Genomic DNA, 14353 nt, shown 5'->3' with positions numbered 1-14353 from the left:
CAAGTACTTGGTTTTTGGAATCTGATTACTTAATCCAGATAACATTTAATCAGTACTAGCCAAAATCCGAATATAAACAGAACATGTTCAAACGGGCAAAATGTTTATTTCGCATTGAATTGGTCGTGTGTAAGATAATAGTAACATACGTTCCTGATAGTGATAGTGATACAGATACCGAACATCATGTACTAAAATTATACAGCACACTATTTAGGTATGTGTGTCATATAGATTTAGAGCTCTGTAGTTTCACATCCCAAACAGGCGGTGTCGACAAACGCCTTTTTTTAGTTTCTGAATCCGCCTTTGATTCAGGGAAGAGCGCCGTTTATCGCTCGTTCATAGCGAGCACAGTTCTGCTTCTCGAGTTTTATTGTTCATTTACTTATTATAGACATATATAAGAAGTTGTATGGTTAATGCTCTATTAAGGGGTAAACAAGTCACGTCAGGTTGCTTCGGTTGAGTAGACGAAACGTCTATCAGAAGGTATGTGGTTTAGCTAACGTAGCTCGCTAAGCTAACAGTTTCGTTTTCTCAGTTATGCAAAAGGGTTTCCCTCAATTATTATGTAAATAACTATTTACTTTTCACACAGAGCCTTATTTCATGGTTAAAGGGATTTTCTAGTTTTTCGTTTTGACTGAATAGGGAATGAATAGAGAATGTTTAGGTGCATAATTGATTGGATTAGCTTTAATCAATAGTTGGCCCTGTTATTTATTTATTTACTTTGGCTAAGCATTTTGCTTTATATGTTTATATGTTGTATGTCTAGGGGAATTTATCATTCAGCCATTCTTCTTTTAAGATGCAGATAAGTGTCTAGAATACACAAATGTTAGTTTTTGTGTTATACTATAGTGTATTATATAGTCACCATCATATATATTGTGTTTAAACAGGGTTGTTTCCAGTATGGCGGATGGAGAGGGTTTTGTGGTGAGAGTCAGAGGTTTGCCCTGGTCCTGTTCTGTTGATGAAGTTCAGAGGTTTTTCTCAGGTAAAAAGCAAAAGCATTTGCTTAAGTCTTTTCTCTTTAGGTTTTATTCCCTGCTTGACTAATTCTAGCTGAATGTCATCATAGAGTGCAAAATTGCGAGCAATGGGACAAGTATACACTTCACATACACACGGGAAGGACGGCCAAGTGGAGAGGCGTTTGTCGAGTTTGAATCAGAAGAAGATCTAAAAATTGCTGTGAAGAAAGACCGTGAAACCATGGGCCACCGTTACGTAGAAGGTAGGCAGCTACTTTTTTTTCTTAGTTAGGATCCTTAAAGAAATAATTAATCCATAAATGAAACTTTGCTGAAAATGTATGGATGCACAGGCCATTCTTGTAGATGAGTTTGCTTCTTCATCAGAACAGATTAGGTAAAATTTAGCATTACATTACTTGCTCACCAATGGATCCTCTGCAGTTAATGGGTGCCGTCAAAATAAGGGTCCAAACAGCTGATAAAAACATCACAATAATCCACACAAGTTTAGTCCATCAATTAATGTCTTTTCACTTCTTAACTGTGCGTGATCTTTGCATATTTCTTCAGACAAGACATAAACAAAGGTTTGAAGTAAAAAAAGTTTTGATGATGGGTTTGTTTTTTTATAAACACAGCTTTTCACTTCACAAGATGTTAATTGATGGACTGGAGTTGTGTGGATTACTTTTGCATTATTATGATGTTTTTATCAGCTGTTTGGACTCTCATTCTGATGGCACCCATTCACTACATGCAGAGGATCTATTAGTGAGCAAGTCGATGAAGAAGCAAACTCATCTACATCTTGGATGACCTGAGAGTTTCAGCAAATGTAATTTTTTTGGTAAACAACACTACCAGTCAAAAGTTTTTTAATGTTTTTTTTTTTTTGAGGTCTCTTCTGCTCACCAAGCCTGCATTTATTTGATCCAAAAATACAGCAAAAGCAGTAATATTAATAATAAATATTTTAAATGTATTCATATTAATAATAAATATATTAAATATTTTTTCTGTTTAAAATAACTGCTTTTTATTTGAATATATTTTAAAATGTATTTATTCCTTTTAAGGAGGATTTTTTTTTAGGGAAAATGTTTTTTAGTAAAATATTTTTGACGATTTAAAATAACTGCTTTCTGTTTGAAAATATTTTAAAATGTAATTTATTCCTGTGATCAAAGCTAAATTTTCAGTATCATTACTCCAATCTTCAGTGTCACATGACATGGTCCTTCAGAAATCTTTGTAATATGCTGATTTGCTGTACAAGAAACGTTTATTATTGTTATTATTATTATTAATAATATTTAAAACATTTTTTAGGATACTTTGATGAATAGAAAAATCCAAAGATCAGCATTTATCTGAAATAAAAAGCGTTTGTAACATTATACACTATATATAATTAATAATTTAAAATATATTTAAATAGAAAACGGTTATTTTAAATAGTAAAAATACTTTACTTTTTTTGGTGTACGTTGGGTCAAATAAATGCAGGCTTGGTGAGCAGAAGAGATAATAAACATTTTAATAAATATTAATAAACATTTAAAATCTTACTGTTCAAAAACTTTTGACTGGTAGTGTGTTTCTTCAATAATTCAAGATGAAGTGCTGATTGTTTCATATGTGTTTTTAGTATTCAAATCCAACAGTGTTGAGATGGACTGGGTTCTAAAGCACACCGGACCGAACTGCCCGGACACAGGAGGGGATGGCCTGGTTAGGCTTCGTGGTCTGCCATTCGGATGCAGCAAGGAGGAAATTGTCCAGTTTTTTGCAGGTATGTCAGATAGGATGTTCAAGTTGCCCTCATTACTCAAAATTTAAACAGTATGCCAACATTTACCAAAGGTTTATTTTATTTAATCGGACCATCATTTGTACAAAAACAAATTTTGGACATTTAAATCAAAGTGATAAGTTTTAATAATTTAGGAGTACTTGAAATTTGTATTGAATCTTAAGAATTGGACCATCTATAAGGACCAAGATGGGTCACTTTTTATCCAGCTTTGTCCTTTTTTGTAATTATTAGACTATGTGTGTTTTTTTTTTGTTTTTTTTTAGTTAAACTGCCTCAGCCCTTTTTGTATTTTTATAAACCTAAAACAGGTGCACAACAATCTAGGTATTTTTGGGGCTTACCAGACAAACAAAAGATGGGTTGAGACAAACGCTCAAGAGGCATTTGATTTAAGTGACCCTTCTTTTTCTTGCACAAAATTATCCTTAAATTGTGCCAGAAAAGGTTCAAGTGTATTGCGGCCCCATTTGGTATGTTTATTTAGTACCATTTCTCATTTGACATAAAGAGAAACCCATAGAGTAATATAAAGTCTTGTTAATGGGCTTGTGACTTAATTTGTCCCCCACTGGGGTTATCTGTCCTTGGGTTGAAGGGTTGGAAATCGTGCCAAATGGGATAACATTGCCGGTGGACTTCCAGGGGAGGAGTACGGGGGAGGCCTTCGTGCAGTTTGCTTCACAGGATATAGCCGAAAAGGCTCTAAAGAAACACAAGGAAAGAATAGGGCACAGGTGGGGATGGTTGGTTGGTTGCCTGGATACGTTGCTTTTCTTATGGTGTTCACCTCAATAAATCATCCACTGCAGAAATGGCAAGATATGACCACAGATGATTTGATGGAAAACAAAAAGTCCAGTAGCCTTAAAGATTATGTATTATTAGTGCTGAGTGAACCATTGACTTCCACTGTGTAGATTTAGAGAGATAACAATATAGCGGATTTTGATGTGAAAACCTGGCAACCCTGAGCATAAAACAATAATATAGTGCTCCAATCCGTTCTTAAAATAATAACTTCCGAAAGCGAATCATGCCCACAGCTGACGTTTAGCTGCTAAACTGTAAACACTTTGTAAAACAATAATGGTCAATACGTTAACCGAGCGCTAAGGCGACTAACTGATGAAACAATACAGTTTGTAAACCAAAATTTGTCCAAGTTACATTCTTTATTATTAAATAAAGTAATTATAACAATAGTACAATAATCTGCACATTTTTAGGAAATAGTGGGTTCACAGCGAATTATCAGAACTATATCAGTTAGACAGTAATATCATGGTTTACCTGGAAACCTAAAGCTGCACTAGGTATACATCACATATTAGACCAAAAAAACTTGATATTTTGAGCACTCACTTATAATGTACACACAACGTATCAATCGTACTTACAGGTTGTGGTTTGGAGACGCTTGTTGGTCTAAATAAAGAAGATTAGAAGCCAAAGAAGATAAAAGCCAAGAATAGAGAAGCAGTCCTCTGTAAAATGATGGGCACACAACAAAAGGTTCAAATTGTATTGCTGTGGTATCATGAAAAATATTAATATTAACCACTGATTCTTTACATCATCTTTCTGCAATGAAAACAAACAGCGCAGAACAGAGCATCTTCTCAACATGATGTATACACACTAACTAGTGGAAGTGTTTGTGGGCAGGTCAGACTGTTTGTATTTTGCGGCAGGCGGGATTATGCTAATGTGTTACCCAGTGAACTAGATTGGTAACAGGCAGAAGATTTGAAAATATGACTACTCGTTAAGGTACTTTCTTTTGAGAGGCAATATCTTTGTATAATGCACTTTTTTGATTAACAACTTTGCAGACTGTTTACATTAAAGGATCGATATGTTTCAAACTGCTAAAATTACATTTTTCAAAAACCCATATGACCTGCTCTTAAAGATATTTTTGATAAAATCTGAGATCTTTCTGACCCTGCATAGACAGCAGTGCAACTGACACGTTCAAGGCCCAGAAATGTAGTAAGGACATTGTTAAAACAGTCCATGTGACATCAGTGGTTCATCTGTAGTGTTATGAAGTTACGAGAATAGTTGACATTAACCCTCTCTTCTTGACCGATAGGCTAGACACATGGCCACTCAGCACTAAGTTTTATGCAATAGGAATCTCTCAGTTTTTCTACCATTTTGAAGACTTCAGATCACGAGGACCCAGTTAAACAGGTAATACAAAGTTAACCCTAACAGTCTGAAGTGCTTTGCTAGCAGAGAACGAAAGCAGCGTGTCAGTCCAATAAGAACCAGACCACAGTAACACATTGCCAGCTGCCTTCGGGTGACCATAAGAAAAGTTCTTTGTAATGAAGGGTTGAATGAAACTAAATATTTAAGGGTTCTTTAATTTCTGTCTCTCTCTGTCTCTTTTTTCGGAAACTGTTACGTAAAGTCACTGAACGGAGACGCTGACTGTTAATTAGTGTCATCCCAGAGTCATTCTAACTAAGGGTGTTTGTTCATTATGCCCGTTTTCAGACAGCCCTTATTTATTCTGCACGCAGGAATGCTCTTGTCTCTTGCCGGTGGACTTTGGTGCCATTACTCTGCATTTATGTCCTTAGGTATATAGAGATCTTCAAGAGCAGCCGCGCGGAAGTGCGCACACATTATGAACCCCAGCGTAAGGTCATGGGCATGCAGAGACCTGGCCCATACGACAGGCCTGGAGGCGGCCGCGGCTACAATAGCATGGGAAGAGGAGTCTCCTTTGAGAGAATGAGACGTGGAGGCTACGGTGGAGGTAAAGTATTTTTGGTTGTCATTAAAGGGATAGTTCACTCAAAAATGAAAATCTGGCCATTAATTACTCACCCTCATGTTGTTTCAAACCTGTAAGACCTTTGTTCATGTTAAGAACACAAATTAGGATTTTTTTTTATGATATCCGAGAGCTTTCTGACCCTGCATAGACATCAATGCAACTGGCACATTCAAGACCCAGAAAGGTAGTATAGACCTTTTTCCTGAGTAAACGATGAGCGCCGCCATTACGAATTCTAACGTCAGATTGAATGCTTTTTTGTTCCGGTTTCCATAGGAACCCATTCAAATAGCGTCCAACTGTTTTTAATGTAGCTAACGTCGGCTGCTTCGTGTCATCTACACACTCATGAAAGTGAGGCACTGACAAATGACGGTCATTGCGACATTGCCAAGTGATGGCGCTATGGAGCCATGTGCTTTTTAAAAACATTTGAATATGTTTAACATCAGTTTATTAGCTCGGAATATACCCTAATTTGACTAGAAACAATGCAGACCGGAAATGCAAAGCATTCTTTCAGTTAAGAGTCGGACTTACTTCCGTGTTCAGGAAAAAGGTCTATAGACTGCCTTAAAATAGTGACATCAGTGGTTTACTTGTAATTTTATAAAGCTATGAGAATACTTTTTTTGCATAAAGAAAACTAACGACTTTATACAATAATTTCATGAACAAAGGTCTAAGAGGGTTTGGAACATGAGGGTAAGTAATTAAATACAGAATTTGAACTATGGTAAACGTAAAACAGACAGCGGAAGGCTTATTAGAATGTTTTTTTCTTTAACTTGTTCCTGCTCTTATTTTGTTTCAAAGATGGTCGATATGGAGATGGCGGCTCCTCCTTTCAAAGCACAACGGGACATTGTGTGCACATGAGAGGCCTTCCATACAGAGCAACTGAGACTGACATATACAATGTGAGTCCTTTAGACACAAAAGTGTTTATTTCAAGTCTGTGTGCTTGTATCTGTTAATACAGTTGAAGTCAAAAGTTTACATACACCTTGCAGATTCTGGATCATACAAAATGCATGCTATTTTTTATTTAGTACCGACCTGAATAAGGTATTTTACATTTAGTCCACAAGAGAAAATAATAGTTGAAGTTATAAAAATAACCCTGTTCAAAAGTTTACATACCCTTGATTCTTAATACTGTGTTGTTACCTGAATGATCCACAGCTGTTTTTTGTTTTTTTTTTGGTTTAGTGATAGTTGTTCATGAGTCCCTTGTTTTTCCTGAACAGTTAAACTGCCTGCTGTTCTTCAGAAAAAATCTTCAGGGGCCACAAATTCTTTTTTTTTCTTTTTTTTTAGCATTTTAGTGTATTTGAATGTTTTCCAACAATGACTGTATGATTTTCAGATCCATCTTTTTACACTGAGGACAACTGAGAGACTCATATGCAACAATTACAGAAGGTTGAAACACACATTGATGCTTCAGAAAGAAAAATGCATTTTTTGAAATTGAATTTGAAGATTAGGGTAAATGTAACTTATTTTGCCTTCTGGGAAACACATACATATCTTCTGTAGCTTCTGAAGGGCAGTACTAAATGGGAAAAAAATAGATAAAAAAAATAAAAAGATATTTAGGCAATGTACACATCTTCATTCTGTTTAAAAGTTTACACCCCCAGTTATAATGCATCGTTTCTTGTTTTGAAGCATCATTGAGTGTTTGAAACTTCTGTAATAGTTGCATATGAGTCCCTCAGTTGTCCTCAGTGTGAAAAAATATATCTCAAATTCACACAGTCTTTGTTGAAAAGGGTTTAAATACACAAAAATGCTGAAAAACTAAAGAATTTGTGGAACCTGAAAGATTTTTCTGAAGAACAGCGGACAGTTTAACTGTTCAGGAAAAACAAGGTGCTCATGAACAACTATCACTAAACAAAAAACACCTGTGGATCATTCAGGTAACAACACAGTATTAGGAATCAAGTTTATGTAAACTTTTGAACAGGGTCATTTTTATAAATTCAACTATTATTTTCTCTTGTGGACTATATGTAAATGTATTTTATGTGAAATACCTTATTTAGGTCAGAACTAAATAAAAAAACATGCATTTTGTATGATCCCTCTTATTTTGGTCAAATAATTAACATTTTGCTGATTCTGCAAGGTGTATGTAAACTTTTGACTTCAACTGTACAAAGTGTTTATTTGATGACATAGCATCCTATTTGATGTTCTGTTGTCCATCTCCATGTTTTCTTCTCTAGTTCTTCTCTCCACTGAACCCAGTGCGTGTTCACCTGGAGATCGGTCCTGATGGAAGAGTAACAGGCGAGGCAGATGTAGAGTTTGCCACACATGAGGATGCAGTGGCAGCCATGTCAAAGGACAAAGCCAATATGCGTAAGTATTAGGAGAGGAAACAAAAGTAAAACTGAATGATTTAAAGGGATAGTTCACCCAAAAATGACAATGCTGCTGTTTGGTTACCCACATCCTTTAAAATATCATCTTTTGTCAGCAGGTTTGGAATAACTTGAGGTTGAGAAAATGATGAGAGAATTAATTTTTGAGTTTAATTCAGTCCTATTAATGGGTATTGAATGTCTGCATTCTTCTACTGAAGAAAACTAAACACTTTGGTATGATAAATGATATTATGGAGCCTAGCTGACAACACTAAAAGACAGTAACTATAACAATAAAGTTTTGGATTATATATTTGGAATCACTTTCAAAGCAGCTTTTCAAGCTGATGAACAACAAAAACTTTGATAGCCAATCAGAATCCACTTAGGATTTAAACCGGCAGATGACAAAACTGCAGCATGTGCTTTTAATAATCACAACGTTATCGTCTGTTGGTGTGGATGCTAAATACATTTAGTTATCGTCTGTTGGTGTGGATGCTAAATACATTTAGTTATCGTTTTTTGTATGAATTTGTTTGTATTCTCATGCAGAGCATCGTTATGTGGAGCTGTTCCTAAACTCCACGGCAGGGGGTGGAAGTGGAGGATACGGTGGCCAAATGATGGGCGGTATGGGTAAGACCTCTTCTTTACCTCTTTTCCTGATATGAGTAACTCTTACTGAGCAGCTATCTTAAATGCATAATTGTTGCTCTACAGGAAACCAGTCGTCATACGGACACAGCAGCCAACAGATGGGCTCTGGCTACAGCGGTGGTTATGGTAACCAGAGTGGCATGGGGGGCTATAGTGACTACAGTGAGTGTCAGCTCTTCCGTAGCTCTGCTAGCCGGTTCCCTGCCAAATCCTATCGCCCTTGGACCCCTAGGGGTAGCAGTTTGTAATGCCTGATTAAAAAGCCTTTCGTGTTATCCTGTTGTAGCTGATCAGGTAAATACAATCACAATCAAACAGTACTTCAGTGTCAATAATACAGAAATACATTGACTACGCAGTATCTTTCTGTTGTGCTAACTAAAATAATGAGTACCTTTCAATATCATAATGTTCACATATTTAACAGAGAGCACGATTCAGTAAAGGTTGCCTGTAAAATGCATAGGATATGGTGATGGTTGGCTTACTAACCAAAAAAAGACATATCATTTTATAATTTTATAAATGACACCATCTGTGTCTCAATTCAGGGGCTGCATTCTTCGAAAGTCTGTAATGGCCAAACCAATTATTGTTTAAATTGGACGGTCTAGCTCAGGGGTTTTCAACTCTGGCCCTCGAGGTCCACTTTCCTGCAGAGTTTAGCTCCAACCTTGATCAAACTCACCTGCCTGTAACTTTCTAGTGATCCTGAAGGCCTTGATTAGCTTGTTTGATTAGGGTTGAAGCTAAACTCTGCAGGAAAGTGGACCTTGAGGGCCAGAGTTGAGAAACCCAGGTCTAGCTAATCGTGGATTGCTCATTTACTAACAAATGTGATAAGCCACAGTAAAGTTTAAACTAGACTTTTGGAAATTTACACTACCAGTCAAAACTTTTTTGACAGTAAGATTTGTAATGTTTTTTTTTAAAGAAGTCTCTTCTGCTCACCAAGCCTGCATTTATTTGATCCAAAATACAGGAAAAACAGTACAACGTTGAAATATTTTTACTATTTAAAATAACTGTTTTCTATTTTAAAATGTGAAATAATAAAATGTATTCCTGTGATTTCAAAGCTGAATTTTCAGCATCATTACTCCTCATTTCTGATCCTTCAGAAATCATTCTAATATGCTGATTTGCTGTTCAAGAAGATTATTGATTATTATAACAGTTATAACAGTAAAAATTTTCAGGATTCTTTGATGAATAGACAGATCCAAGGATCAGCATTTATCTGAAATAAAAAGCTTTTGTAACATCATACACTATACCATTCAAAAGCTTGGAGTCAGTATAATTTATGTTTTTAAACATTAGAATGATTTCTGAAGGATCATGTGACTGGGGTAATGATGTTAAAAATTAAGCTTTGAAATCACAGGAATAAATTACATTTTAAAATATATTCAAATAGAAAACAGTTATTTTAAATAGTAAAACTATTTCAAAATTGTACTTTGGATCAAATAAATGCAGACTTGGTGAGCAGAAAATACGTCTTTAGAAAACATTAATCTGTCGGCGCCGATAGGCGTGTGGTTAGTGCGTCGACATATAGCGCCATTGCGCTCCGGGCGTCCCGTGATCGAATCCCGACTCGAGGACCTTTCCCGATCCCGCCCCCTAACTCTCTCCCACCTCGCTTCCTGTCCTATCTGATCTGTCCTGTCCTAATAAAGGCAAAAAAGGCCAAAAAAAAAAAAAAAAAGAAAACATTAATCTTACTGTTCAAAAACTTTTGACTGGTAGTGTATATTGTTATCTGAAAACAAATATCTAAATATCTAAAATATATGTAGAATTGCTTCTTCGTGAGATATGTCAACATTTAAACTGCTGGCGCACAATGAATCTTAGGATAGTCTGGGCTATGAAGGATCCATCTTTTGCATCCTTCATGGCCTGGTAAATGAATGACGCATTTTAAGGCTGCATTTATTGGAGCCTTCGAAATAGGACAGCTGTCATCGCCTCGCTTTGACATATTCTGTGTTCGAATGCAGCCTCTGAAGAATTCAGCCTCTGAATTGACGACATCTACAATTTGTACACAGGATATATAATTAAAGAAAAAAATGCTTATGTATTTATTATATGCATTGTGCTGGTTTATGGGTGCATGTTGCTGGTTAAGGCTTAACATTTTGAGATTTGGGTTCCAAATAGAACTACCAGAGAGTTCTTTCAGAAGATGGAATCTTGTAGGGGTCCAAGTGGGGTAGAATTTGACACATCACTCAAGGCTCTATCACATGACCTCCATCTCCCAATGCATTGAAGTCATCAAAACAGCATTGTCCCTGACACTTGATTGCATGCACTTTAAATGATGTAATGTTTACATCCAAAGTTTAAACGGTTTCACCTTTGACACCATCTGTCTATTTAAAGTGGCTATTGTTTGCCAAACAGTTCACCTGGTGTATCATTACATGTACCATGTGCCAGTGTAAAAACCTAAAATCAACTATGCTCGCAAGTTCTGTCGTTAGCAAAAGAGTGTTCAACGCATTATCAATCGACCATATTGGCGGCACTAAGCGTAAACAATGCCACTGAATCGAACAAAACTCACATATTTTGCTGATTATTGCTGCTGAAATTTATAAATTTTTTCCCATGTTTTGGGCTGTACTAATCAGTCGGATGGGAAAAAACACTTGGGGTACTATAGACTGCCAAAAGTTATAACAAATCAAGGAGAAGAGTGCAAAATGCATTTGTGGTTGGCCAAACTGAACCAAGATTTCTAGGGTAAGAATCTTGACAAAAGACTAAAAAGAATCTTATGTTTGTTCTTATTTCCAGTCAGGTAGGTGAAATATTAGGCTAATATCTTAATTTATACTGCTCGTACATATCTTTACCACCTATTAACTTTAGTGTGTCAAAATATTGTCCCCTTTCCTGCTTACTTAGTCCTGCTCTATATGATTTAGCTGCTTCCACATGTTTTTTTTTACACCACATGTGGTTTAGACAGCATAAATTTGATTGATTTAAATTGAATAAATCTTGACCCAAGTGCAGACCCTTTATAGAGTTCTTTGGATCTTGCGACCATAGTTGGTATTGCTGGATAGAAAATATCAATTTATCAGTTTAAATTGTTTTTTAAAAATGAGAATCAATATAGACTCTTACATCACAAAAACTGATGAGTCTAACCTGTTTTTAGTCAAGGAACGGAACATTGTAGTGCGCCTCCCATCCAATAAATCACAATAAGCTTTGTGCTTTGTTACTTTTGACATGAAGCAAAGTCTCAGATTTCAAATTCTGTCCATTTTATGACAGTATTCAAACAATAAATGCCATTTTGGCACTGTTCAATGTGGCAGATGGAAGCGCACATGAACTGATTTAATACTGGTTTCAGCATGAAATAAACATGAGTAAACATCAGAAGGCATGTAAAAAGAGAGAAAACTAACCGAAAACCATTTTTTCGTCCTGTAATCGCTCAAGCAGTGTTTCAATTTGGAAAGATGTCAATATAACAGTCAAATTTGCCTCAAAAAAATATCTCTGGTGACCAAAAACCCGTTAGTCAGCTAGAAAAAAAAACTAGAGAGGAGCATTTTGCTAAATATATGCACAGTATAACATTCATTATACTTTTTCACGTTCTTCAGTGTTTAAATAAATCCATCAAATTTTTATAACAGCCACTATTTTAATTTTTACATTTCACAAAACGAGTTGGAGTAGAAATATAATTATGTAATTGTAACTTAATTATTATAAAAACTTAATTGAGTGTAATTCAAGCATTTGTATACAAGTAGTTAATTTCAACCTTTACAATTCTTGTAATGTAGTACCAACTAACTCTGATTTAAATTTTACACCATTAGTTGAGATTTTTTTTTCCTTAAGAAAATTTGGCATGTACTGTACCTGATATATATATAAAATAATCGCTATCGAATTGCAATCTTGTGAATTGTGAAATTTGCCAAAACCTAACCTTAATGGTTAGCTAACAACGCTTTTGAGAAAGTATATCCTTTAAGCAGTATATACTTTAATATTGCTTACTGCTTGGAATTTTAAAAATGTTGCATAATAGTATTGAGATATTTATTATTAATAATTTGATTTGTTTTAATTGTAAATTTTGTTTTAATTTTATTGTGAAGTTTTAGTAATTTTGTTTTTGCCATTTTAGATTTTTTGTCTAATTTTTAATAATTTTAACATTTAAAATGACAATTTTGTCCTGGCAACTAGCTGAAATAAGTTGTTTAATATTTGAAGTAACAAAAATGTTTTTCAAAGAGTTTTTGTAATAGTTTTAATTTTAGTTTGGTTAACTATCCACCTTTTTTTTTCTGTAAAAGCGGGCATGGCCATTTGTAAATTGAATGTGTCAGGCTTCCGGTTTAATCCGGTGTCTTACCATATTATTTTAATGCATTATCTTAATTATGAACACAGTGGTTTGTAGTGCAAAAATCTCGTTATTTCTCTATAGTGGCTTATGAACCAGAAGTCTTACACGTTACCAGAAAACAGCTTACTTCCACATTGAAAAAAAGGTGTATAATAACCCTTCCATGACAAACCTGCATCGCTTTTCATGTGACAAGCCTTGAGAGTCATAGTATAAATGGTGATTCTTTCCGCACTGAGAACTCCCTGGTCCTAAAATGTGTATTTCTCTCTCCTGTCAGGTAATCAGGGCGGAATGGGGAGCAGTTACTACGGTGGAGGGAGCCGCGGGTCCATGGGAATAAATGGCCTCAACAGTGGCATGGGGGGAGGCTGGGGGATGTAGCCTCTGAGCCTTTCACAGCTGCTTTATAACCTTCATTTGAACAGTGTCTTCTTTCATTTGTTTGTTCTTTGTTCCTTGCTCCATTCTAAGTTATGTTTAGAGCAAGCAAACAAACTTTTTTCCTTTTGACATGGTTGAAAAAAAAAAAAACTAGAGGTAGTAATTTATGTTAAAGAGATATTCTTTATTTTCTGAAATGTGACACTTTGGAGAGGTGCCTGTGAATCTGTTTTTACAGTAGAGTATTAAAGAGGTGATTTTTGTTTCCTCACAGCAGGACCCTATGGGCCAACTTTCTCAAAGCCTTTCGTACAGCTTGACGTCTTTGCACATGGAGGTTTCACACTGTCAGTGATTGTAGCAACATATCTTAAAAACTTCTCGCTCCTGCAAAGGTGTTTTGCATGTACTTAATGCTTACTCAAGGCTGATTCTTTAGAGTGTTTAAGCAAAAAAAAAAAAAAAAGATTTTTGTATCATTTTAAAGCATGGTGGGAAGTGGACAGGTTTCTTTTAGATGCATGTTACTGTTTGCATTTGCTTTTGTTTTTTTCCCCTTGTATCTGTGATTTCGGTGTAGTGGTCAAATGTCTCGATTCCTCATATCTTTACAGATGGATAAATACTTTGAGGCAGTGTTTATTAAACCGTACACAATTCTATAAAATCTTCAGAAACTTCATTACAGCTTTATGAACAGAACAGGAGACAAAAGAAGGTACACAGGAAACTGTCATACAATCTAAAATAGACATTCTGTATTCAGAGAGCTTGAAAAATTTTTTATAAAAATTTTCTTTAACTGGCGTGAGCAAAAGTTGGAGAAAATACAATCCATCTGCTCTTCAGGTTTGCATACTATAAATGTTACTTTTGGACAACAAAAAAATCATTTACACACTTTGGGCGTCATTCATAAAAATGTTTATAAAACCA

General features: G+C 35.4%; 1 protein-coding gene across 2 annotated transcripts; it reads left to right on the top strand.

Moving 5' to 3' along the window:
- Positions 1 to 313: 313 nt before the first annotated feature.
- hnrnph1 (heterogeneous nuclear ribonucleoprotein H1) lies at positions 314 to 13886 on the top strand. Of its 2 annotated transcripts, none has more exons than XM_073836389.1 (11): positions 314 to 492; positions 909 to 1006; positions 1091 to 1246; positions 2635 to 2778; positions 3398 to 3536; positions 5394 to 5572; positions 6410 to 6513; positions 7831 to 7966; positions 8527 to 8610; positions 8695 to 8793; positions 13314 to 13886. In XM_073836389.1, exons 2-11 carry the CDS (start codon positions 922 to 924, stop codon positions 13415 to 13417), a joined length of 1230 nt encoding a protein of 409 aa, XP_073692490.1. In that variant the 5' UTR covers positions 314 to 492; positions 909 to 921; the 3' UTR covers positions 13418 to 13886. The 2 variants fall into 2 exon arrangements, with proteins under 2 accessions (XP_073692490.1, XP_073692491.1); XM_073836390.1 differs by having other exon boundaries at positions 8695 to 8925.
- The last annotated feature ends 467 nt before the right edge of the window (positions 13887 to 14353 follow it).

This window comes from Garra rufa, chromosome 3, assembly GCF_049309525.1.
Source record: "Garra rufa chromosome 3, GarRuf1.0, whole genome shotgun sequence".
NCBI lineage: Eukaryota > Metazoa > Chordata > Actinopteri > Cypriniformes > Cyprinidae > Garra > Garra rufa.
This window is presented reverse-complemented; position numbering and strand designations above follow the sequence as displayed.

Bases quoted from the DNA above. Each gene is read 5' to 3' on its own strand.
- hnrnph1 (XM_073836389.1), top strand. From the start codon at position 922: ATGGCGGATGGAGAGGGTTTTGTGGTGAGAGTCAGAGGTTTGCCCTGG. The intron at 2,779-3,397 runs GTATGTCAGATA...CTTGGGTTGAAG, and splicing joins AATTGTCCAGTTTTTTGCAG to GGTTGGAAATCGTGCCAAAT. The intron at 8,794-13,313 runs GTGAGTGTCAGC...CTCTCCTGTCAG, and splicing joins GGGGGGCTATAGTGACTACA to GTAATCAGGGCGGAATGGGG.